Source organism: Hakea prostrata, chromosome 9, assembly GCF_041222555.1.
Source record: "Hakea prostrata isolate BN-2017 chromosome 9, UWA_Hpros_2, whole genome shotgun sequence".
Classification (NCBI taxonomy): Eukaryota; Viridiplantae; Streptophyta; class Magnoliopsida; order Proteales; family Proteaceae; genus Hakea; species Hakea prostrata.
The window spans coordinates 12,013,158-12,040,759 of record NC_142608.1 but is presented as its reverse complement, the minus strand read 5'-3'; the positions used below and the strand labels follow the sequence as shown (position 1 = coordinate 12,040,759).

Genomic DNA, 27,602 nt, shown 5'->3' with positions numbered 1-27,602 from the left:
TGTGAGACTCCGTTACTCTCTGTTGTTTCTTTTTTCCTTCTCTTGATTTACCCTCTTGTTTGTGAACTTCTTAATTTTTTTCATCTTGAAGTGGCAACCTAAATTTGGCAAAGCATCTACGAATTTGTTAGGGCCTGTTTGGTTACATGAATCCAAAGATTTCAAATATCTGGATTCATGAATCTGAGAATTATATTGGTTTGGTTGTAAAAATTTCTAGATTTATGAAATCTAGAGATTTACCTCTTTACACTAAAAACATGAATATGTAGATTTATGGGTAAGGGGTGAAATCCAGAGATTTCAAAAAAGCTATACATTTGCACATTCACAAAAATCACGTCGATCAAATAATTTTTTAGTATGAATCCACAGATTTCATTCTACAACCAAACATCTAATTTTATAAATTATAACTCCATAGATTTATGGGAGGGGGAAATCGGGGGTCAAAAAACATGCCCCAAACCGCGACAATAATTTAGTAGAACCGATTTCATTCTACACCAAACATCTAATTTTATAAATTATAACCCCATAGTTTGAAATATATAGATTTGAAATCTCTAGATATTTGAAATCTCCAGACTCATGTAACCAAACAGGCCTTTAGACATTTTGCAAGTTTTCCCGGTATTTGCTTCCTTAAATATGGTTCATAAGCAGAAAACAATAGTATAAAGAAGGGTAATTTTCATCTGGACCCCCTGAGGTTTGGTCCAGGTCATTTTTAGTCTAGTTTAAGTTTTTTTTTTGCATGACTCCCCTGTGGTTTTAAAAAATGATTAAATAAATAAATTTTGTAACAAAAATACCCTTGTTGGATATTTTTTATTATTATTTTAGTTTTAATTTATTAAAATAGATACTATCAAATTATCCTTCCGTTCACCCTCTTCACCTCTTAGCTTTTCATCTTCTCTAGCACCACTTGAATTCCCCGACGAATCAGAAACCCCCACCATGACTGAACTTCGCCGGAGAAGAATTACAGCTGAAAAAAAAAATCTCTGTTTGAAGAAACAGTAGAAGGTGAATTTAAATGGGTTTCTTCCTGCAGTAGTAGAATAGCCAGGGAGGGTGAATTCTCCAGAGTAGTCTTAGGTGGGACGCCCGACTTTCCCTCCCTTTGCTCAATCTTAGAGTTTTTGTCTTTCAGTAATCGAATCTTCAATCCCAGACTTGTTTCTTTTTGTGTAAGAACACAGGAATATCAACTTGGGCTCTCTTAGTTAGTAATAATAATAATAAGGACAAGCAGCCATTGAGAGATAAAATAGCTTCCGATCCCAGAAGGGTCGATCTAATACTTCACTCTCAACAGCATAAACCAAAAGTCAAAGATTCTGCAGGTTTTTCCCCCAATTTGCATTCTTAAAGAATGATTTAACTGTTGCAATGAAGTGCAAAACGATAGCATAAATGTAGAGCAGTAGTAATAGAAGTTTAGGTGAGATGGGAAACAACCATTATTGTTAGGGATATCTCTTTCGTCTGGAAAATCTAACCACCAAGTGTAATAACGTTGAACCCCTTCTAAGCCGTTGAAGTCTTCAACCCCAAATCAGATAGGTGGTGCGATGGCAGTTGCGTTTTGAGAGTTAGGGTTTACACTCACAAAATCGAGATTTTGGCTTTGTTGGGTTTCTTGGGCTCATTAAGTAAATTTGATTAATGTTAGGTATAAGATAAATATGGAAGTCTTAAACCTAAATTAAACTATCATTATTTCCAGTCGTTGAATAAAACGAACGACATATGTCTGATTTCAGTGCCTGCAGGCACGAACAAAAATCCCTCCCGTATCACAACCTCTTCCTTTTGCTTAATGAATTTATTTATTTATTGTTCCCGTCTTCTATTGCCTCCTTTTTTTTTTTTTTAATCTTTTTTTTTACTTATTCTGTTTAAGAGATCAGAGCAGTCATGGCACTGGTGATGGACATGACAGGCTCAACTCCAGGGAAGCAAATAGGGGATCTTTGATCCGGAAGGGTGATTCCAAGCCATCACGGCTGTGGCGGCGACTAGTGAGAGGGTCTTCATGCTATTGTAATCATCTGAGTAATTTCTTCTATGATGTTTACCCAGTCGTTCCTGGGTGTGTATGAATTTCATTTCAAAACATCATCCTGCATCATCCAAATACAATACAATTCCATTAAAGGTTCCTGTAAAGAAGCAATACAAGACTACCCAGTTGTATATCAAAAAACACTTCCCATCAACTTCAAAATGCAAATTATCCCAAGGAAGACTTGAGATTGTTTAATCAATCTCTCCAGTTGCACGCTCTGCTTCACTTCATCAATACTCTCCAAAGAGTTTTAACTAAAAAAAATATATTACTGTCCAACGAGCACTGATTCCCCTCAACCCAAAGTATATGGGTTTTTTTTCTTCTTTTTCCTGAGCTTAACAAAAATGGAGACGGTGTAATACCTCAAATTTTCAGGGTAATTACACCAATTTATATCATATGGAAGATTTTGTTTTCATAATCATTCATTTTTCAGTGCAATTCCGTAAGTTCAATCAAGTTTTCTGCTTCACTGCATTGTTTTTGCTCCCATATCTCGTAAACGATGAGTTCCATCTTCTATAATTTCTTTCCTGCCAAATATGACGATTATAATGTCACCAAGGAATTACAGGTTCTTTAGCCACTAGACTTCTTTCAGACCGACCTCCAATCTCATTGATAGGGAAGAAAAGTGAGTGAAAAGCAGAGACTATAAACTTAAATTGACTAAGAAAATTGACGATGGAAAAATTACCATATGGGAAATTTGATTTATATCATCATTCATTTATTGTAGCTTTCCTCCAACTAAGTTTTTGAGGGTCAACTTCATCTACTCGGATGAGCATTATAGCTCCATTCTCTACTTCAGTCCATTTTATTGATTCCCTGTCCAGAAGCTTCTTGACCTGTCAAGAAGCATTCAAAACTCGTTTTTCAGCCACACTCATAACCTTTCCCCATCATAAAGAGATTATGTTTTGAAAATCTTTAAACGTAATAGAAATAACAGAAAATAAGCTGTCAAATAACAGTCAAAATACCACTTTATGAACAACAATAAATAAAATCAAAGACCTAAAAGAGGAAGAAGATTCAGGAAGGCCAGCCCATTGCAGCCTGTTTTGTTAAGTCTTCAAATTCTGCTTTTTTTCTCTTTGTTTCTTTTTGATGGCAGGTGTCTTTGTTTCTGGCCAACTGGAACTGACGGGTCAACTAAAGGCAGGGTGCAATGGGTTAAATTTAAGGCAGGGTCCAATGTTGGTTCAAGGTTTTTTTTTTTTTTTTTGGGGGGGGGGGGGGGGGGTGTTGGGGGTTCAAACAATGTTGATTCAATTTAAGTTCACAGTTTTCTTAGCTTGAGTTTACATCACACTTAAAAGTCCTTACAGGCAGGCTGGACTTTAGGTTTGATGGTGCTTTATAAAGAGGAGTCAGCCAGGGGTCTTCCATACCAACTCAAACTCTTCCTTCTCAATTAAAGCAAACTATGGAGTACAAAGCCCACTATTTTTATCATGAAAAGACAAGATGTTGTCACTGCTGCTTCTCTCCACTGGTTAAAAAGCCTTGTGATTGTTCAAGGATCCCCCATTGTGTTTGATCCAGGCTGGTTAGTGTTTGATCTTAGGCTTCTTGATAAGTCTAATTAACATCTAGATGATATTTCCTCTTATAATTCTTGGAACTGGGTTTGCCTAAGTTACAAAGAGAAGCTCCATCATAAAAAGCCATTAGAAGCAGATAGAATGATATCATGTTTTTAATCTTTTAGGAACTTCACTTCCATCTGGGTTTACACAGCCTGAACGACTCATTAAAAACTGACCATTTCTCTTCTATGTAGCTTTTTGGAGACTAGTCTTAAGAAAAAGTTCACCAAATTTCATTCCGTGTGAAAACATTAGTCTCACAAGAATTGCAAAAGGAATGAATTCAACTGAACTAAGTTTGTCACCACAGAGCACGGTTACAGAAGGAAAAGAGTGGTAAGTTAGGAACCCTTACCAATCGTTTTCGAGCCCCATTGCTGATGTCCACACCATTAGACTCCACAATAACTTTCAGGTACTGGATAACTGGTGCATGGCATGATATCAGATTCATGTAACAGTACAACAATCACTCCAGCACAAAAATTTGATATACAAATTAATTACCTTGGATGCCACAGAATTTAGCAAGATGAGACTTCAGAAGATGTATTGCCTCCCTTACATCAAAGTCATGCAAGTCAATAGAGATATCATCTTGGATCTCTTTTCTGCAGACAAATTCATACATGGAGTAGACTAAAGTTACACTGAAGCAACAAGCACAAGAAAGCAGAAAAATGGAGATCAGTGTCTTCAGACCTGCCCTCTGTAATCAGTTGTGAAGATTTTTCATCTGCTTCTCGGGCCTTCTCATTGAAAAATTCTGCCTGGGATATCAGACAGTGTTCACGATATTAAGCTCTCTTTATTCTGTATAACATTGTACTGAATTGTCTATGAAATGCAAAAAGGAAAGAGAGAGTATTCTCAAGATTATCATCAAGGCATATTGATGACCAGACTTATAGAGCTGTAGTTGTTGATTACCTCAACAACCATAGGCATAATATGTCATGGGATGTCTATGTTCATTGGTTGGAAAGCAAGGATGTTACAAGCACAATACTATCTGGCTCACGGGATGGATCCACCGAGACACTCCTCTTGGCATTGAGTTGTACTTCGCTTTTATTGTCAATTACTTTGTATTTGATGTTTTGAACTCAAAAGTTATATATTGAATGTTATGTACATAAGTAGTTAAGTTTATAATGTACTTCTCAGTCAACTCTACATTGATGTTATGTACATTGAATGACATATCTACATTGATTTTTCTTAGCAAAATGCACATGTCAATGTGTTATTTATACTCTAATTAGCTTAAATGTAAAGTTCCACCCCCAATACTCCCTAATACTTGTTGAAACTTGATGTCAAAATTTGCACGAAAAAGTCTCAATTTTCCTTGAAATTTCCCAGGTTTCCACCTAAGTTTCCCATTTTCACTTGGTCAAAACTTGAGTTTCCCTCGAATTTTTTGCTATGGCTCTACACCTTCCCCCCCCCCTTCCCCATGGGCGTTTGGGCCCCAAAACTGTTCCACAATTTAGTTCCTTTGGACTTTTTTCCTGTTGCCTGCTGCTTATTTAATGTACCTTGTTGATAAAATGAAAGTTTGAGAGAAACATTCATATCCAACATGCATCTTCTTCTCTCTTTCTTTAAAATATTTTCTAATTTCAGACTCTAATTAACATGGTACCAAAGCTGGACTGTAAGGGACTACATGATGCAGAACTGGAACCAGAAATGTCAGAAGTAGGAGAATTATCCCAGCTTGGAGGCAGAAGTTGTATGGAAGAAAGAGACCATCCGAAAAGCTTGCGAAGATCAGAGTGCATCAAAGCAAGGAAGAACAAGTGAACATGCCATAGAGGAGCATTCAGAAATGGATTCTGAGTCTAGTGCTAGCTCAGAATCGAACTTCTGAGTCTAGTGACGATAGTTTTCTTGGTTTTCTTTAACTTTCTTTCATTGTTAATTTTTTGAGTCCGGATCCTCCACCCACAAGGGAGAAAATTCTCCAATCCTCAAATCTGGTTGCGTGACATGTGTCCTATCTAAAACAGAATTCCCCTTTTTAAGTTTGGTCAGTAATCCAAAACATAATCAAAGCACTGTCTGAAGCTTGTTTTTCAACCACTTGTTTTGAACAACTTAATTGACGCGTTGTTTTTTTTTTCTTCTGCTTTTTCACCTAAGTGCTACTGCTCTGTCACCTTTTACGCCTTATTGCCGCCTAGATGCTAAAGCAGCTGCTTTTTTAACATTTTGTATATAATATATTTTTTTTCTTAAGTTTTTTTAAATCAAAATTTATTCTATAAAGCCATATATAAATTTAATAGCTTAGTTATTTCGGAATCGAGGCCCAAATTGCAAAAGAACTCCGAGGCCCAAAGTGATATAGGACCTCTGCAAGCTCCGGGGGCGCTACCCCCACACCCCTGCCCGCTAACCGGGGAGCGGGACCCCATGCTTGTCGTCGACAATAGTATGTGAAACATGATTCATACTCAATATCGAGAATCGATGAATCATTAAATGGACAATGACTTGAAAATTGGAATAATGAGATCTATTAATTTATCATGTTGGCCCTGTTAGTATATAGTCAATGTTATGATGCTTGATGAGATGAATTATATTTGTGTTTTTTTTTTTTGGGATAATTTTTCATAATTATGATTCTTGAATGCTTTCTTTTTCGATGAATGTGATTATTGAATATTTGTATAACTTATTATGGAAAGTAGTAGTATTAAAAAGTAGTTGTATTGAAAAAAATTTATCCAACCGCTTTGGTCGCCTAATCTCCTAGGCGGAGCCTCAATTGCTTTGGTCGCCTTGACAACCTTGCTTTCTTCTTCACTGTCCATTCCTTCTCTATCTTCCATATCTCTACAACTACTTAGAAAACAATTCAAAGTGTAACCTTTATTTTTTTGGGTAGAAATACAAGTATTATTGACGAGGAAATGAAAAAAGTGTTCCCTTAGCTGTTATCTTCCGCTACAATAGATCTTAAATTCTGAACCCTCTCTGTAAGTGTGAGAAACTGAAGAAGGAAGGTGTAGAAAAGAAAAGTAGAGAGTGGAAGGGAGAGGCAAGGATTGGAAGTGGAGAGAGAAGAGTAGCAAAATGTGTTGGATTAGTCCAGAAAATGTTAAAAAATTTTAAAAGAAAGAGTTACTGCTGGTCGGATTTTTTTTGGATTAATTACCAAAAAAGGGGGATTCTGTTTTAGATTGGACACAAGTCACACAATGAGATGCGTGGGTTGAATTTTTTACCTCAAATGGTTGGAGGATCCAGACTTTAACTTATTTAGGAAATGTTAGTAAGGGTAGTTTGGTCCATTCCTAATTACTGGGGATGTTTTTAATAAAACAGAGAGAAGGACTCGATGGCATGAGTTAAATTTCTGAAAATTATAGACGGTGGACTTCTTTGCTGAGAATACTAGTGAAAATTTTCTGAGTACATATTTTGCTATCATTCAATCTTCGTAATTTTATTTCTGATTAGAGTACTGTTAGCGAAGATCTGCTTGTGTTTTTCCATCATCATCTTGGACTACTGATTGCAGGAGAGAAGGGAAGGAAATTTTGTTTCTGAAAATTACTCAGATCTGATCTGGTGTTACTGCAGAACATTCTACTTCTATTTCTCACGGCTGATGCTTGCTGAGATTATTCTAAAAAAGACTTCTCCATCTTTTGGCAGAGGGTGGAGCTGCACCCTGTGCTGCGACTGGATATTTTTCGAGACTAGCTCATGTTTTGAACTGAAGAACAGGTCTCTTCGTTGGTTGTGCTATTTGAAGGCAGCTTCTTGTCCTCTTCTACTCCCCCCCCCCCAAAAAAAAAAAAGAAAAAAAAAAGAGGGGGTAACGATGGGGCCTGGCTAGTTCTGTGGGTCTGTACTAACAATTGCAAGGACCATGTCAAAGCGGGGTGACTGTGAACCATTCAACTTTCACCGAAAACAGTGACAACACTAGACAGCCCCCGTCTGACAAGTCCCAAGGGTATAATGACTTGAACTCAGGACCTCCACGGTTCCTTGGGCAATTGCTCCCTTGCCAGCTGGAGCCTCATCCATCTCCTTGGGATTTCAGCTTCTTGTCCTTTTTTATGAGGGATGCCCATTCAGAACAATTTATGTTGAAGAGATAATATGGATCTAGATTTGGACGATATTCTGGAAATGATTGAGATATTGTTTGCCTTGTTTGCTAGAGAGATTTTGCCCTTTTTCAATTGGGACAAGAACTGCCCCTCATCCTTCAAAAATTTATTTATGTTGTTTTGCTGTTGGGGTTCAATACCTATTGCTTCAATTTAAAGAAGACACCTGCTGTTTTCCATGCAGATTGACGTCGACGGTTTTGGTTTGATATTCACATCACCACTTTGTCGGCGACTGTTGAACTTTTGAATTGCCTTGTTAGTTTGTTGGTGCTATATTGATGTACTATGATTACTGACTCAAAGGGTGTGATGACTGAAGCTGAGGCCTCATCCTCTCACTGTATTACTGACCAAAAATTGGAAGGAGCTGCTGATTTCAATCAGTGAAAAAAATTGTGAAACTAGTCCTAACTAGTTTTGGGCAGTTAGTTTTGGACGGTCAGCCCACTTAACAAAGACTTCCGCTGAGGGTGATAACTCATGGGAGACTATTTGATGCCTGTATTTAGGATCGATGTTAAGTTCCATGAAGAGAGGGATCTTAAACCTAGTGACCCATACCGACATTGTCAGAGAATTAAAGGAATATTTGAATGCTTTATACACTGGTCGAGATGATGCTTCTCACATCTATGAACTTCCCTAAGAATTTTATCAAGATGATATGAAGGTTCATCCTGTGAGCTTTGACACAGTATTTTGTAGACAAATAGATGGATGAGGAGTTAAGCTCCACACTTCCTATTACTATTGATGTGACTCAGATGGCAAATCAGCAAGAACAGCTTGTGCTGTAGGATTTTTGGGAAGTCACAAGAAAGAGTTTGACTCTGTTTGCTCCTAGATCCTTGGTGGTGATAAGATCGTCAAATTTTTTGACACTTTTTCACAAATTCTTCATTTTTTCTTGCAAAAATTCCAATGACACTGCTCCAACTGATAATTTGGTCCTGGCTTCTTTTACACCTAATCGTGGTTCTCCTGGCAGACCAGGTAACGGTGGTAGTCATGGAGGCAATTCTAGTAAAGCTCCTATTAATATTTTGTCGCACTGGTTCACAAGGTTCTTCAGATAATTCAGAAGTGCTGGATACTTATCGTCAATTTGATTGTCCTGGACATATCCAGTGTTTTTGTTGTTGGAATGTTCGAGCCTTCTTAGGTTGCCAACTTTGCCACTGCATGCTACTGTGTCTTTTGTCTACTTCCAACCCCTGGATCACTAATTAGGTACCTTGGACCATATGACAGGGGCCTCAGATATATTTTCATCTATTTGTTATTCCACCTTAGATTACCTTATAGCTGAGAGCTCCTCTGCCAGAGTGATGTAATCTTGGATTAACCAAGGCCAAATGCAAAGATCTTATGAAATCTGGGACAAAATTGGGATTTTGGGAGGGGCTGCCAGGGGTTGTTTGAAGTTTTTTATACCTCAGATGAAGATGAGGCTTTGAGTAATGGTACACAGGTTCTCAGGAAGTACTGATGTAAAGTTTTTTTAATCTTTCTTTTTTTCCCCTTTTCGGGGGGAGGGGGAGGGGGTTCCAAGGATGACTCCTAAGATTTAGGGTTTGATTGAGGAAATGCAGGTGCAATGTAAACCCAATTCTAGGATTAGGGTTTCTTGAAAAGATTTCCTAAAATTTTGGATTCGCCCAGAATCTTCCAACAAATAATTCCAATAAACTTACGGGATCATATGGGTAGGTGGAAATTGAAAGGAAATTAAAGAAACACAATTGGATTGAAGAAGGGGTTTTATGATGGCTATGGGTTGAAGGGAAAAATTAGGAGATCTTTGGAGGGAAAACAATTCAAGGGATTGAAGATCTTTGGCAACCTTGCTTCTTTTTTTTTTTAATTAATTTTTCCCACCTCCTGCTCTTTTCAGGTTGCCACAAGCCAGAAACCGGGTGGAAGGGGTGCCGCTGGGTTTTAGGGAGGGGGATGGCCCTATAGTAATCACAGGGGTGGGGGAGAGCTTTTGGGAGGCTCGCAGGGGTTGGGGGGGGCTGTCAAGGGGCTGACATGGACAAGGTGGGTTGCGCAAGAAGGGAAAGGGGGTACAGAAGCTGCAATGGGAGGGGACCGGACTTACCTAGGAATGCTCTGAAGCTGTTGTTCGATGGCTGTAGGTTGTGGAAGCTGGCTGGAAATTGCAGAAGTTAAAGCTTGAAGAACCTTGCTGGAAATTCAAATGAAGCTGAATATTGAAGAAGATCTATGCCAAAATCCGTGAAGACTTTAAAAGAAGCCCTAGTTCTTTTTTTCTCTTTGGTAGAATAAAAGAAGCCTTAGTTACATACTAACGAATGTAAAAAGACAGCTAGGCCTTTGACTTAAATTGGACCCATGGAACAAGACAACTTAACCAAGTTGGACCGAGGGTCGAAACTCAGATAAACTAATCATAAAAACTACTTAACAGCTTCTTTAAGGGTCTTCTTCTTGCAGATGTGTATGATACAAAAACTTTGACCAGAGCATTGGGCCTCAAATTAAATTTATAGTTGTTACACCAAAACATTAAAATCATACCTCTTTTAGAAGTTCTTCAGCCAGCGTGCGTTCTCCTTTTACAAATGCCTCAACAGCCTGAACAGGAATTAATAATATCATTGCTCATCATCTGCTCTTGACGACCAATAAAAGTGATAAAATCTTTCCTTCATTTAGCAAACAACATGAACATGTAAATGATCAAAGGAAAATGGTAAGCATTACAAAACTATTAAACCACTAAACACTTACAGCTTTATAGTATTCCTTCTTTGTAGCCCTATGCTCCATGAAAGCTCGACGAAGGATTTGGTAGTTTTCATCTTCATCTATTTATGATATGGAACACATTAAAAGCAGAGAGAGAAAATTTATCTAATATTATCCACTTTGCCAGTTAACTTGAGTCTACCCTCTGGTCATGCCTGTATAGTATCTAGGAATTGGCTGCAAAGTAAAGATGCTAAAAGAAGGGAACAGAAAGTATGATGCCTCAAATTTCAGTTGGACTGAGCAACAGAGCCTACCCTTCATAGCTCTGTATTATTGCATGTACCAAGCAAGGTACACATCTAAAAAATAATAGAGATAAAAATCAGAAATATACCGTTTCCCTTCTCTTGTTGTGATACCATGGTGACAATTGGAAGTGCAATAGTGGTCTCATTTGGAGGTTCAACAACTACAGTTCCAAATGTTCTTGTCCTCCTCAACGCCCTCGGAGGGCGACTTCTTGGGAGCTGTTCAGTTCTCTCAGGCACATTAAACAGCACATTTAACACTTCCTTTGAGAGATCATGTTTCTTTTTGTCTTGGTCAGGTGATTCTGTTCCATTCCTGCTAAACAAACCGACTTGATCACTAGATATAAAGAGAACAAGAACAATTTGATCCTCAATTTATAAAGTGAACTCCATAACCATTAAAAACATACCTTTGAACAAGTTCAGCAGTTTTTGATTTTTCTTGACGGAGAGATTGTGACTTGGGAAAATTATCTGTAAACTGTAAAAAATGAACTCAAATAAGCAACAAAATGAGGTACAACCATCCATTTAGAATCCATCCAAAGGCAAGAATAAGAATTTCCACATATAGCAAAAATATCACCAGATGGTATAGTGGGCTGGGGGGTTGATTGTCTTGGCCTGATATCATATATTCACATTATAAAGTTAAATGTCTACAACCCCACCCTCCAGATTCTGCTTGTGCGGAAACCTTCGGCACCAAGTTCACCCTTTTTTGAAACTACATAACTATGACAGCCAATCCCTTTTCTTTCACCATTTAACTATGTTTATGTAGACTTACTATTATTAATGGAACAAATGCTCAATCCAACATTCCAATTTTGAGGAACAATTGGGGCATAGCACTTTGCTATGATAATGCTTCCATGAAATGCTAACACTTAAGAGCACTAGACTGAGTGAGGTCAGTCTCAAAAGATAATCAACTCCCAGTCCTGGTGATTCTATCACCCAACGACCAAAGAACAAATATCAATCAAAACTGAAGTTTTGACACGGAAAATGCGAGATTTTCATGTTTCGACCGAAATTTCGGTCGAAACCAATGACTTTTTTTTTTAAATTTCGACCCTAGGTCCGGACCTTTTTTTTTTGGATGAGTAAATAATTAATTAAAGACGAAAACAAAGGAGGATCCTATGGACAAGGATCAAGGGGGAGAATGGATTTGGGAGTTCAGCCTCCAGGCAACAACAATGAGTCTGTTCCTTAAGGTGTCAACAACCGGGGGGGAGGGACTAGCTAAGATTTTAGAGGATACATCAAAGTAAATAGCATTCCAAATAGTATCTATAGAGTGGGATTTAGAAGTCCAGCGCCGGAGATTTCACTCCCACCATAGATGATGGACTAAAGCACCAAAGACAAGCCTGCCAATTCGGTCACATATAGAGGTACCTGAAAAATTACTCAAAACCCAAGACCAGTCTTGGACAAACCCAAAGGAGCAACGAGAGAGGGGCCAGATGAAGTTAAGGGCTTTTCTCCAAAGTGCACTAGGGAAAGCCAAAAAGGGCAAGAAAAGAACAAATGCTCGATGTCCTCGGTGCCATTCCAGCAAAGAATGCAATTTGGGTTCACAGGGATGTGGTGGGAAACAAGGAATGACTGGGTTGGGAGGGCTGTGTTTAGGGCTCTCCAAAGGGTAAGAGAATGACGGGGGATATGTCCTTTGAACCAAACCAAGGGGGCCAAGGGGGGGAGGGGAGGGAGTACGGAAAAGGTTCCAAGCAGAGGGAGTAGTGAATATTTTGAAAGTGGAGGGGAGCCAGATAACTCTATCATGGGGGAGGGAAAGGATAGGGGGAAGAGAGTTCCAAACTTGCATGAGACTATGGTGAGGAGAAGGGACCCAGGAACCATTAGAGATAAAATGCGAGAGGCGGGTAGATTTGGGAATGCGGGTCTCATAGACAGAGTGGGGAGTGAAAAGTTTCACCACTTTATCATCCATCCAATCACAACCAAAGTTACAAACTAGATATTCAGTCTTCATTCTACTTAGTTAAATTATTTATTTCTTGTATATATCTAATAGTAATCTTTACTGAATTACTACTTCCAAAATATTTGTTTCTAAGTTTTAAATCAATAAAAAATAGCACAAATATATATGAACAGTGGTGGCGGACAGTAGGGTTAGAAATGGCAGTCCATCGAGGCAAACTTTGTTCCACCAATGCTTTCGGATGGACAATTTTTGTTGGGGTGTCATAATGCACCCTCAAAATAAAAACTTCCTCCCATGTTGAAAAAAGAAGATGAAAAGAAGAGCTTGAATGACTAAAGAAATGAGCTGCAAGCAGAGGTGAGATTGGATCAAGAAGCCCTTATTTCATTTCTTGATGCCATGATAGAGTGGAGACAAGTGCAGAAAGTGAAGTACAAATAGATAGCAGTTAGTGTTGTTCCTAACCCATTCCTTTTATGAAAGATGGAAAAGAAGCAGAAGAGCAATAAAGATGAACCTTTACCATGAAAGAAGAAAACTTACAGTACCTTTTTCATGTCATAGCCGCAAGAGCCTGCAATTCAATTCATGCTTGATAAGACTCAATGTAACCAATTCACCAAAAGCAAAAGCACTTACATAAGAGATCACATCACTACAGTTGCAAAGAAACACTAAAAAGGAGAAACAAGACAACAGTTTTCAAGGCCACAAGGGAATGCAAGGCATCAGAAGGGTGCCTAAGCTCTACAACAACCAAGGTGACCAAGAAGCCCAAGAGTTATATTCTATTCACCTCATTTTTAACATTATTTAAAATGCTAAAATATATACCCTATATAAAAAATAAAAATAAAAATTAATATAAGCCATATTGTCATTAAAAGTTAAAATTAAGTTACATCAAGTCATTAAAACTCAATTCATCTGTCACATTTTTTTCAGGACGGACAGACTATCAAGGCACGTCAAATCATCAGAAATCAACAAAATTAGAAGAAAGCAGATTTGAAGAAGCAAGTTACAGGCAGTTCAAACTTTCGAACAATCGAAAACATGTATCTGCTACTGCTTTAATACTGTTCCTGGAATTAGTCATTCTCCTGGCATACCTAGTCTCACATTTGGTGTATCCTGTCTTTAAAAAATATGATCTTATCAACAAGGAATTAAACAGCTATCAACTTAGAGAAATGTTTTTGTTTTCTGAAAAATCTCACTGGTCAAATGATTTTATTTTTTAAAAAAAAACTTGTTCGTACAATGTAAAGCATAAAACCAGCTTTCCAACAAATTCAAGATTGCTTGAATCTAATTTTCATTGCAGGAGTCAAACCTTATTTAATATGCATGAATGTTGTCAAAACTGCCAGGAAGGTATATATATGTATACTCACATCCCTCTTATAGCAAGCCATATTTCACAACTATAATCTGCTTCTATTAGCAGCCCCCCCCCCCCCTCTCAATCTCAACCACCATAACCACTTTACTAGAACTAAAGGGGGGGGGGGGGAGAAGTGCAGGTGGGGGTGGTAACTAGTTTAGAAGGATGACCTATAGCCCACATGTAAAAAGTGTAGTAGGGTTCCTACTGTCATGGCTCCTCTTGCTCCACAAAAAAACCTACTTAAGAATGGTTTTTCTCAAAGAAAGAAAGCAAAATCATGGCATAGAAGCTACCGAACTGAAAATTGCAAACTTGAAAGAAGGTTACTGGAGGAAAATTGTTGACATTTCTAGCACTATCAAATGTCAATCTACAACAGACAAAGACCAAAGTAGCAATTTCAAGTAGCTTAAATGGTAAAAATGTAAGAGAGAAATGCTCACCAAAAGCTTCTTGAATCAGACTCATATCAAGCTGGAACCCATTTTCAAGCATTTGAAGTAGAAAGTCTTCCACATCCTTGCACATAGCATCGTTCTTCTTTGCTGCAACATCTGATGATACAACTTCACCAAAGAGCTCATCCATTGGCAATTCCTTAGAGTCTAATTTCAATGGTTTGTTAACTCTACAAGACCCACTTTGGACTGGTGGGGGCGCAACATAACCTTTACCGATAACACTTGAAACAGTACCCATAGAGACAGAATACTTTCTAGGCTTCGCTGCTTTACGATTCTTTGCAGCATGACTTGACTTCTCAGAAGTTTCATCAGATAATGGCTCTGATGAATCTGTACCACTTGGTTTAGCACTAGAGAAGTGATTAGGAGCATTAGAGCTACTCCCAGTCCATCCAGAAAGAATCTCCCCAGCCAAATCTACATTGCCTTCTGCCTTCTTATAAGCATTAGCAATTTCCTCGATAGAAAACACACAACTAAAGGCATCATATAGCAATTCCAAGCCCTGTGTTATGTCACCAGACTCTGTGATGACAGAACTACGTGTATCCATGTCAGATACTCTTCAAAACAGAGAGGAAAAAAACGTCATTATATATTCTAGGGAAATCAGATAAAGAAAGGTTCATTCACACATTTTTTTTATCAACTAGTGCAACTTGGTCTAAAGCATAAGTGACAATTGGAAGGATTTAAAAATGGGACTAAAGCTTATCCAACGTCCTGATTAACAAATTGATAATAAAAAATGCATATAATTGATTTAGTACTACATCACGAAAAGACGTACAAAAGATTAAGTAGAATAGCAATGAGGGGAATAGTAATAACAGTCAAGCAAGGAATGAGATATAAAATAAATAAACCAAGAGCTTTCTTAAAAGACTGAAGAACTCATATGCTCATCTCCATGAAGGTCATTCCCACATGCTCCATTTTTAGCCACAACTAACCAGCAATCAGTTATCTTCTTATCTATTATTGTTTTGAGTCTCAACATTTGGAACCCTTCATTGCAAGCTAGGATCATGTTTTTATTTTACACAAATGGCTAAGTGTCTTGAGAGCTAATCCTGGGGAAACAAGAAAGAGAAACATGGTATATGAAAATCAACTAAGGAAACCAACAAAATCAGTAATAAGCAAACACCCAGGCTCCTCAAACCCAAGAAGTAAGGGGGAAATAAGGCAGAATAATCTCTGCAGTACTGTTATAGGTAGCAAGAACCAACGCTTTTTCTCTTTACATTCCCAAATAAGAAAACACCTTACTAGGAACTCCTTACCGTCTATTATAATATAATTTACTAGATAAATAAAATCTGTCCCGAACACTCTTGTATCAAATGATGCGAAATCTTTGCCCTCCTCAAATCCACAATCATGGCCACAGAATCATGGTATCTGCATTCTATGGCTTTTATGGAAAGGAAAAGAGACCCCCAAATTTCTTCAACACGTTAGTTGGGCTGCCATGTCTCCCCAAACAGAAAAATAGCCTTGGCATTCACAGAATCCCTCCTCAAACTAATTTGGAAACCTTCAACGAACCAGGTCTCAATTTTGGTCAATTGCGTCTATTCATCTCTCCTTAAAAATGACTCAATCTAGACCTCCCCGCAGCCTCCAAAAACATCTCGGATTTGATGCAAAATACTCCTAGTCAAGTCCCTAATCCTCTCTGCAGTTCATTTATATTTATCATGGTTCTTGCATCTCCCTTTGGCTTGATCACTCTAGGCTCCTACTGCAGATCCAAACACATACACAAATCCAAGAAGCTGCCTGAGTAATACTGCTATAGTAGTAGTATAGGTGTTTTTCTATAGTTAGTTTATGCCAGTGTTTTATTTATTTGAACCATGACAAATCTAGTTCAATTGTTTTATTTAGGTCCACTTTTAGATGTCATATGACACATTATACTTCACATGGCCCTTTCAAGTTTAATTAGCTTTAAATGAAGTGGTTTTGTTTCCGGATTTTATTTAGTTTGGTAGAACCATGTCAATCAAGTTCAGTTGGTCAACTTGGGTCCAATTTACGTTGTCATGAGACCCATTAAAAGTCACATGCCTGGTGACCCTTTAGGTTTTGAAACAGGTCCAGCATTAAAGAAGCCTCTCGTTTCCTCAGAAAACAACCTTTGGTACATGTATCGGTTGAGCCTTCATTCACCAGGTTTCCCTTGCAATCAGTCAACTTAATGGAACTAAAAGCTGGGCGCATGAACTGAACACATAAATTCCATGCCTTTTTTTAAGTTCTTCTATGTTATTTAGGTTGGACCAGCATCTTGCTTCAATATAGTTTTAATTTGGGTCTAGCTCAAGTTAAGGTTAGAAGAGCCTCTGCATATAATAGGGCTACCACACTCTCCACGCATGAATGAACAGTGTTATGTTTCTAATCGGAGTTAGTTCTACGTCCTAATTTTTAACGATTTAGTTCTAAAGATAGTAGGAATGTTAGCCAAGTCTTAGGGTTTGTTTTAGAGCCTTATTAGGTCTGTTTGCTCCCTACACATAGATCTACACTTCTGTTTTTTCCCAAATTCTCCTTATGGGACTTACCTTGTACGGCTGATGCAGCCATTATTTAAGGCCCTGTCATGGATAAAGAAAATATAGAAGAGTTTAGTAAATTTTGAAAGATTTGTGAGCTTTGGAAACTGATTCCCTGTCTCACTAGGGAAGAGTTTGAACATCTTGGAGTGGGAATCCATTCTTTTGGGTCTGGGACCTCCACAACTGCTGGGCAGTTCTGTCCAAGTCGACCAAGCAGGAAAAACTTGGAGGTAAATTACCTAGGAGGGGAACTTACATCAGGTCTAAAACATTTTTCTTCTTCCCATTTTCTAGTTAAAATGTTTAATTTAAGTTTTTAGTTGAAGGCCATGCTGCAACTCATCTTCTCCAATTGCTATTTTTTTTCCCTTTTTTTTCTAACCCTAATCTGTCCAATTTGCCCGCCCCGCCCAGTGGGCTGATTTTGGATGGAACGGCCCCACCCCCCAATCCAAGTGAGATAGCGCCCCCTGGTAAACAGGCTAGGGTTAGGGGTATTTTAGTAATTTCCTTAGACTTAGGGTTTGTCCAGGAAATTCCAGAAAAATGGTTTTGAGTTTCCAAGGTGATTTAGAGCCTGCCAAAACTGAAATCTAGATCTGAATCCTATTGCAATCAGAATCCCAGATTTGAATTTTGAATTCAGAGGCCAAACTAGGGTTTTGGCTAGGGTGGAAGAAGCCTCACTCTGCTGGTTCTGTACTTGCAGAGTTGTTCCCTATAGTCCTCTATTTATTAGAGTAGGAATTAAATGAATAAAGCTCAATGCAACTTCCCAAGGTTGAAGATGAAGTGCAGATTTTCTGACTTCAGGGGAATAGGACTGAATTGCAGGAAATAATGGTAGGAGTTGCGTCTAGGGTTTCCTGAGATCCGAATGGAGGTGAAAGGGGCTGGGAATCAGGGTGTCCTAGTGGGAGTAGGTTGCTGTATCGCAGGGAAGAAGGTGGGGGAAAGGGGAGACTGCGGTTACCAGGGAAGGGCTAGGGAAGTCGTGGGGCTTAGGGGAAGGGCTTGGGGAGATTGTGGGGGTTGGGGAATGCTGCTGTTAAGGTACAGCAGCAAAGGGGAGGGGATTCTAGGGCTAGCAAGGAAAGGGGTGTGAAGGGGCTGCTGACAGGGGGAAGGCAGAGAAGGGTGGTTGGGATGGTGCTGTACTTACTTGGCTGCTGAGTTTGGATGCTCAAAGGCTTTGACTATTACTTGTGCTCTGCTGGATTGAAGAAGATGAAGAATCAACTTGAACAAAGGAGACCCTAGTCCTCAACTCAATCAAATTTATCAATCATCAAAACTGAAAATAACATTGCATGAAGGCTATTTATAGCCTTAAAAGAAAGATTCTAACTCAACTTTGGAACTCCTTAACAGATAAGGTCCCAATTACATCTTGGACTGGACTCTTATTGATAAAGTAACTCCTAACGGATAAGGAATCTTATCTTATCAATAACTAATTTGAGACTCATTCAAAACAGCTTCAACTCCAAATCTCCAAACAAAACCAAACCTAACTCAAATTTGCAATTTGGCCTCAATGAAAATTATGGAAATCCTAAAAATAATTTCAGAAATAAAAAAGGGCTAAAATGCCCAAAATACCCCCTCAAAAAGGGTTCAGCCAGCTTATGGTGGCTTCTTAGAGCCATTCCTAAGCTTTCTGTTCACATCACCCCCACAGCCAATTTAACCTCGAGTTCCCAACTTCCTCAACTAACCCCTAAAATTTAGGAGACCTCAGAATCATCTGAAATTCACATCAGTCCTTCATTAGGACCAACAGACTAATGTCCTAAAGCCACTTCTCCATCTGAATTCTAAAACTTAAACAACCCCTACATGACTGCCAAAATTCATTTCTTTTGGTCCTGGTTTTCTAATTTCCAGGCAGCATTGGCCCCTGACTGACCCTCAATTCAAGGCTACATCAAGTTTGATTAGGCTTTTTTACACCTCCATACAGGGGGAGAGTTGTGTTTCTGTTTTAATAGAGACTTTCAAGTCCTATTAGACCTAGAACATCTACAACTTAAGGTTCATTAGTCCTCCTGCATATGGGAGGATAAAAAGTTCAAATTTAGTTGATTTTGTTTGAGTAAACTCTTAGTTATTTTCTTCTTCCTTGAGTGTGGAGCTGCTTCTGGAGATTAAAGTCCAGACTCCATGGAGGTTCAAAGTCCAGAAGGAAGCCTTGGGTGCTAGGTGAGTAGAATCCCAGTTCCTTTTTTTATTGTGAAATTAGTCTTAAAAGACTGCTTCTAAGGAAGCTTACTGCTTGATAAGGAGATCTGATTCTCCCTCCACCTTCTTTCAGATGTAATTTATATTGACACTTGACAAAAACTCTGTTACCCCATTCGAATAATCTTAAACTATCCTGAAACAACTTCAGTTCCAACAGATTCCACCATCATCACAGTATCCCTACCCTTCAATCCAAAGTTACGGTCATTCCACCCACTAAAACCTTAAAAGCCTCTTAGCCCTTGTTCCATCTTGACCCCTAATTCTGCAGATTATGGTCTCCCACATTCCATTATCATGACAGACTGAAACTCAGAGGAAACCTTCCTTCCCATAACCCTTAACATCTATCCCTGTTGCAGCCCCAAACCCTAAGTCATTCCAGTGTCCTATCAAACCCTAGAACTACTTGTGAACCCTAAAACCAGAAAACATACTCTCCACCACCACTTCTGCTCCAAATTTGGTTTGACACTTCCTCCAACTGATCATATACTCAATCCAAGTTACATCTCATTCCCACCTTTCAAAACCAAAAATCTAACAAATTGATGAAGGTCCAGCACTAACACAGGCATTGAGCCTTCATTGTATGGGTTATCAGCATACTCAGCCAACTTAGGGCCTGTTTGGTTACATGAATCCAGAGATTTCAAATCTCTGGATTCATGAATCTGAGAATAACCCGTGGTGTAAAACAGATCATGAACAAGATCACCTACACTAAAAAGGAACGAGATTTATGGGAAGGGGGAAACCGAGATTCAAAAAGCATACATTTGTACACACAAACACGCGACAAATAAGTAGGATGATCCGACATCCCCCAAACCTAATTTATAAAATGACCCTAGATTTGAAGTCTATGGTTTGAAATCCTAGATATTTGAAATCTCGGACCATGCCAACGGCCCTTAGACCAAAACAGGGTGAGTTGAAAATCTCCCAAATTAAGTTTTATTTTCAATTATTTTTTATGTTTTTAATTGAACCATGGTTCAATTGTTTTAACTTGCTGGTCCAATTTAAGTTAAGCATAGTTCTTCGTATTTAAGTTCAAGCATCCATCTTATGTAGCAGTTAAGAGTCCGAAGTCTAGCAGGTATTGAACTCCCAGTGATGACACCCCCCCCCTCAAAAAAAAAGGGCCTAAGCCCAATTGGAGTCAAAGAGGCCGAATCCATCCCAGGGGTAGAATGGTCAATTCCTACCCCTGGATCGAGCTATACTGAAGACCAAAGACCAGCATTTTAGAGGGTCATTCAGTTGTAAAGCATTGTTTCCTTTTAAGAAGTCCTATTTTAAAGTATAACTTAAATTAGGAAACTTTTATTTCCTTTTGGGTCCGGTTTGTCTGTTATTTTATTAGTATTAGGTGACTTAAGTGAGAACTCAGATCCAAGGACTAAGATTGCATAGTAATTAGATACCTTTTTTAGAGTCCAAGTTAAGTTGTGATGGGACCCTAACAGTCAGCATAAACCAAATTGAGTTTGAGCCCTTTGTTTCAATCTATAAATAGCCTCTCTAGTGTAAGTTTTTTTTAGATTAGATGAATTGAATGAATTGAGTTTAAGAAAATAGACTTGGGAAGTCGTGGGATCCCTAGGAGGATGACCTACGGCTAGATTTGTGCACTGTTCTTTAACCTCAAGATCATCAATCACCTAGTCAAGTGTCCTACAAAGAGTTTCTGCAGTTCCTTCCATATACAAGTACAGCCCCTTTCAGAAACTCTAGAAGCCATTCCCCATCTCCTTTTTTTATCCCACATTTTCAGCTCCCATCCCAACTAGGATTCCCTAATCCCAGCCCCCTTCCCTTCTAGTTAGGACCTAGAGTTGCCCCTAATCCCATCGCAAGTCATTCCCCACCCCTTCCCCTTAGTTTCAACCCTTTTCCAAACCTTCCCTAGCCCTTTTGTTCTTCCCCATCATCTTCTTCTTCCAGCAGCAGCAGGTCCAACTCCTTCTAGGAGATCATCAATCCCAGCCCCATTCCATCAACTTTTCCCCTCATTAGAATCAAGCTCGTGAGTCTAGTCCTACTTTTAGTTTCTGCAAATCTGAGGTATTTTGGTGAATTTGAAAATTCTGCAAGTCATCTTCCACCTTGAGATATGCAAAAAATTCAAATTTCCAGAATTTTGATTTTGTTAAAGTCTGATCAATTGAGAATTCATCCTAACTGAAAGGACTTCCATTGAGGACCAATCTGGGCAGCAGAACAGCAAGATATCAGCCAACCCTAGCCTAACCAAAACCCTAACCTATGTCCTACTTGGTCTAGGATCTGATCTTCAAGTCTGAATTCTAATTCTCATATAATTTCAAGTCTGAAATAACAATCCCAGCAGGCTTAAACCCCTATTCTGCCTTAGCCAAAACACCCTATAAACCCTAATTGTGTGTTGGTTCCAAATTAGAAGATCCTGAAGATTAACCCTAAACCTGGGTTTACATCACCAGTCTAAGAAGGATTTCAAATGCAAAGCTAAACATAGACAGTCCATCATTTGGGAAGAATACAGTCAGCATATTAAGTTATTTCTCAGCTTTATGCTGCTGCTCTTATGAGTATTTTGCTAATCTAAGGCACGGATGTATAGCCTTGATAAGGAACCTCCAAGGTGGAATTACTTAGGGGCATTGTACAAAATTTGATCAAAATCATTGAAATTTTCAATCAAAATTTCGCACTATGAGAACCTCCAAACGAAACCAAGGGGAAGCGAAAAAGTCCCTGGGAAATTTCAACGAAACCATGCAAAAATGGGAATTTTCCCCAATTAGGTCGAAACCTGGTTTAACCCAACTAGACCAACCGGTTCATGAGAAAAAATTTGAGGGAAACTTGGGAAATTTCGTAGAAACCAGAGAAATTTCAAGGAAACCTAAGAAATTTCGTGGAAACCTAGGACTTTTCCTGCACGTTTTGTGCTTTCCCCAAATTTTTTATTTTTTTTTTTCTTTCTTTCATGTTTACCCAAATACCATGACCAATTCCCCCTCCATCAGGACTTCCCTACCCAAAATTGTGTATTCCCTCATATTGGTTATCTTAGGCATATTGATGATCAGACTTATAGAGCTACAATTATCGATTACCTTGATAACCATAGACATAACATGTCATGGGATGTCTACATTCGTTGGTCAGAGGAAAGGATGTTATAGGCACAATACTACTTGGCTCGCGGGATGGATCCACCAAGGCACTCCTCTTAGAACTAAGTAGTATTTCCCTTTTATTGTCAATGACTTTGTATTTGATGTTTTGAACTTAGAAATACATTGAATGTTATGTACTTAAATAGTTAAGTTTATAGTGTACTTAGACAACTCTACATTAATGTTATGTACATTGATGTGTTCTTTATACATAATTGGCTTAAATGCAAAGTCCCACCCCAAGATACTCCCTAAAACCTGTCGAAACTTGATGTTGAAAATTGAACGAGAAAATCCCAAGTTTCCTTGAAATTTCTCAGGTTTCCACCTAGGTTTCCCATTTTCACTTGGTCAAAACTTGAGTTTCCCTCGAATTTTTTTCTATGTTTAGGGGTCTTGATGAAGTCAAGCCTTGATCCTTCTACAGCTGAGAATTCAACTTACAAATCTCCATCCAAGTCCTCCACAATCAACTACAACCCCTCCCCCCAAGTCAAGGTAAGCTTGAGGCTTCTATATCTTCCAAGTTAGCTATCCAAATCCAACTAATATTGGAGAATCACATGCATATCATTGGCTACATTCTCTCCAAGTTTCAGCCCATTCTAACAACCCTAATTCTAGAAGCCATCAATTTCTTGATGGAAACCCTAATTCTTGACTTGTAAATCAAGAAATCCCATAAATCAAATATCCAAATTTTCTCAAACTTCGTAAGCATCATCCCCCATATACAACGTCCATTTTATCCAAGTTTCACACTATTTGGACAACTCTAGGGCCACCCAAACACAACTCTAAATATTACCCATGTCAACCCATTTGTATTCCATTAAAAAAACCAAAATAAAAAGAAAACTCTTTTAGCTAGTAAACCTAACCAAACCACCCCATTTTAAACAATCTAGTTAGCATCTCCATTACTAGCCACAAGATATGAGCCCAATTGAGATCACTTAGTGAAAACCCACCCCATACACCATACATAAAACCTACCTAAACCTAACCTATTTTTATCCCATAAGTTGGTTCTAATTAAGATCTTGGAAAAATTGGCACCTAGTTAATCATCTATCAAAATCTAGGACCACACTAATTGATATCCACGTTTTCAAGTTTGTTTATTCAGGTCCCTAGCAGCATTGGTCTTTAATGAACCTATTCAGCCTAAGGCTGCATGAGGTCCTTTACAACCTAAGGCTGGAATCCATGTGGGCTACTTCACTGGAACCCCCAAGTCAGCTCCTCTATCCTCCATTATCTCTCTTGGCTCTTTGTCATCTCCTCAGCCTCTCCAAATTTGGGCCTCTCCCACACCCCTGCCTTCCCCCAACCCAAAAAGAACCCAGCCGTCCCTCCCAGTTGCACAAATTTATGCGCTCCACTCTCACAATGGCATATCAAGATCCTCTTCTGCTTAGAACTTTGTTAGACTCCATGGCCCTCCTATCCATGAAGAGAGATCTCGCGAGACGAGATGGAGGTTGAGAGCAGAGAGTTGGGATATCTCGCTCCAAATCCCGTCATATCTCACCCTGGATCTCGCTGGAAATCTCAACTTTTGCCTCTTTTTTTTGTGGATTTTGACTGAATTTTCACTTGCAACTACTCTTAACACATCTATAACATTGAAGAAAGATCAATCATTCTCTACGTGTCTTATATACTTATGATTTAATGACTTGTATAGAACTTCTAATGGTTATATAATTTTATTATTCTATTCCTGAAAATTGAGATTGTGATACTCATATGGATGGAATTTTGATAACATTAAGGTTGCTTGATGCATTTGATGCACTTGTTTTTCATTTATATGCCTTAAAGGTTCTATATTACATGTTGTATAACCTTGCATTCCCTAATCCTACAACACAGTTTCACACTATGGGTAGACTTAGAAATCATACATAAGGTTGTTTTCTGACAAATCCAAGGTCACCAATGTGTTCAAAATGCCTTAAATATGCTAAATACCAAGTTTCAACTCAATTGGGACTCTAAAATCCACCAAGTTGACGCCAAAAAATTGTATATCTCGACTGAAATCTCGCCAAGATGGTCAAGATCTCGGTTTTTCTAGGAGGCGAGATCTCGCTTGAGAGCGTGATCTTCAACCATGCTCCTATCCCCTGGCATATTTAATTTGGTCCAAAGGTCATGTTCCTGGCACACTTCAAAGTTTGGAGGCCCATTCAACTTGCCTCCCAACCCAATCTTTTCTTCAACCGACACATCCCCATCTCCCCCACTGTATACTTCATTGGAATGGTATGGAGGGCGTTGATCACTTCTTTTATTGTCCCCTTGCCTCCACCTGACCTTATAGACATGCCCTATCTATTGCTCAAGAGTTTTATGGCTATATAGATCCTTCTCAAGTAGCTCTCTGTGTAACATTGATAGCGAGCTATTGTTTGGAGCAGCGCTCTCTCATATTTGGAGGGAAAGAATCTTCAAAGATAGACCTCCAACTTCGAGACTTTCCACTCTCCTCCCTTCTATAGTCTCAGTATATGTTCCCCTCACTATCTTGAGGATTTTGATATTGAATCTTTCGTTCACCAAATTAAAATTGCAGATGGCAAGAATCCTGATAATAAATGGAAAAAATAAATCCTAGAATAGCTAAAATCCTATCACAAGCTAACACCGCTACAATTAATTGGTGAAATAAATTCCAAGACAATATATTTGTTTCTTTAGAAAGTAAATGGCCTAAACAACAACAACAAAATCATGCAACACTGCAAGTTTTGACCACCAAAATTCAACTTGAAAGAAGTCACAAATGCTCTGCTGCTACTTGAAATTCTACTCCTTGCCATTGATCTATATTTAGTTTAGCCTCGAGATTCCTTTAGTGTCACATTTTTTCCTTGGCTAACTTTTCCCATATAGACCAACAAGTATATGCAACCTTGCTGATTTCTATGCTACATCAAGCTTCAATCTACCTTCTCCCTTTGCTTGAAACCAACTAAACAATATCAAATCTGGTTTGCATAGTGAGCAACCTCAAAGTTAGATAAAACGGAATAGATTTTGTTCGCATCTGCTTCCTTCCACATTAAGCCAGTGCTGTGGAAACAAGAAGAATGTTCATCTTCATCTAAAGAAGATGTTTCTGTACAGATTTTATATATAATATTTCAGGGCGTCCCTTTCAATAGGTTTCACTTTCACATGATAAATCAGACCGTTCTCTGCATTTGTTGGTATCTCAGTCCCCTAAATTTTACATACAGTGAATGCAAATTTCACCCTTTGCATTTCATAATACCAGTTACCCGCGCAAATCTTTCTGTCTATTCATCTGCGAAAAAAAAAATGATTTGAGCTACTTCATTCACATTAGACCAAGGAATACATCGCATGCACCCAATACCCGTGAAGAGTAAAACACCAAAAGCGTGTCCAAGCGCATGAAATTTCCTTACAACAATTGACATTAATAGCCCAAAACACTGGAAGAAAAAAAATCATAACAATGAGGGAAACAACCCCTGCATTTCTAAAATCATCACTAGGATTAGTAATGGCTAAAGATTATTCAAGGTCTGAAAGTAGAAAATGAAACGATGAATCCATAAGAACAAAGCGATTGAATTATATGCAAAGGCTTACTTGGAAATAGGGTTTCGGATGAAGAGATTATAGCTACTCAAACAGCGCACGCTCACTCCAAGATTACTACTTCTTGGTGATGGACAGGGAAATGAGAAGGTGCTAGAATCTTTACATGTACAAGTAGAGCTCCTTTTAAAGCCAAGAAATCCGTAAAAATCATATCCTCAACCAAAAGAAAATTATAAAATTAATGAAAAAGTAACCGGAAATTTGTGTGGTGAAAGTAGACGAGTGGACCGAGCGGAGAAGCTTCGTTGTGTAAGAAAAGCAGGAAAAAATTCGCGCTCTTTTCATTTCATTACTCTTTCTAGTGTAGTCTAAAACCCCGAACGCAAGAAAGTGGTTCGTATTTACCAAACAAAAAAAACAAACAAACAAAGCGGTTCCTACGGTCCTACCCAAAAAACAAACGCACGAAAGAGGTAAGTTCCGGTTCAGGGTTTAGAGATAGGAAATCAGGATTTGGATCGGCCTGTACGTAACCGATTCGTTTTCTAAATCGGTTCCTTAAGTCATCATGCTATGCTATACCATACCATACCATATCATACATTATACCATATTATATATTATTATAAAAGCACAAATTCATGGAAGTTGGCTATATTTATTTTTTTTCATTCTAGAATACTCTTAAACTATGTCAGAAATTATAATTTATGATTCATGACTAAATATCAACTATTAGTAGAATAAAATAGTAATTATGATTAATTGATTTTTATTAATTATATAACCCCAACAACATTCAAAACAATTAGACATCAAACACGTGAACTTAAAAACTATGGTTAAATTTAACCGAAAAACCCTTCTCAGAAGTAACTATTAGACCTTCAAGTCATTATAAAAGTATGTTCAAAACTATTCGACAATATTACGTGCATTTGCAGTTATAACTTTCTTAATCAACTTAGATAGACACGGTGAAGAGACTTCTAGAGTCAAAGATACCCATCCTCAACTCTTAACTCTCTACTCTCGAGATTCATTCACCATCTAACATAAGCATAGTCGTATTTCTATAGGTTATAGTCATAGACACATGATACAACACCTTTTTTGTTTGTCGTAAAAAGGCGACACATGACATCTTCAAGGTCCAATGGCTGTGAAATTCCTAATCTTTGTATCATAGATCATTGAATCTTGAAAATACCAATATCATAGATCATTGAATCTTGAAAATATCACATGTTGCCTTCCAAAGGTTATGTAGAAAATTCTTACGCAACATTATATAACAAATCCTCAATATGGTATTATTAATAACAATAATCATAATATAGCAAAAAAAAAAATAATAATTGTACAAAGGGGCTTATTAAGCCGGGGAT

The 27,602-nt window shown here is 38.3% G+C and overlaps 1 protein-coding gene across 1 annotated transcript; it reads right to left on the bottom strand.

Moving 5' to 3' along the window:
• Nucleotides 1–1,620: 1,620 nt before the first annotated feature.
• On the bottom strand, nt 1,621–26,642 carry SDE5 (silencing defective 5). Its single transcript, XM_089167957.1, has 12 exons — nt 26,263–26,642; nt 14,634–15,217; nt 13,349–13,374; nt 11,251–11,321; nt 10,924–11,153; nt 10,569–10,645; nt 10,356–10,412; nt 4,378–4,445; nt 4,183–4,286; nt 4,031–4,101; nt 2,778–2,931; nt 1,621–2,613 (listed from the first exon to the last, which is right to left on the bottom strand). Exons 2-11 carry the CDS (start codon nt 15,205–15,207, stop codon nt 2,803–2,805), a joined length of 1,407 nt encoding a protein of 468 aa, XP_089024083.1. The 5' UTR covers nt 15,208–15,217; nt 26,263–26,642; the 3' UTR covers nt 1,621–2,613; nt 2,778–2,802.
• Nucleotides 26,643–27,602: the final 960 nt, after the last annotated feature.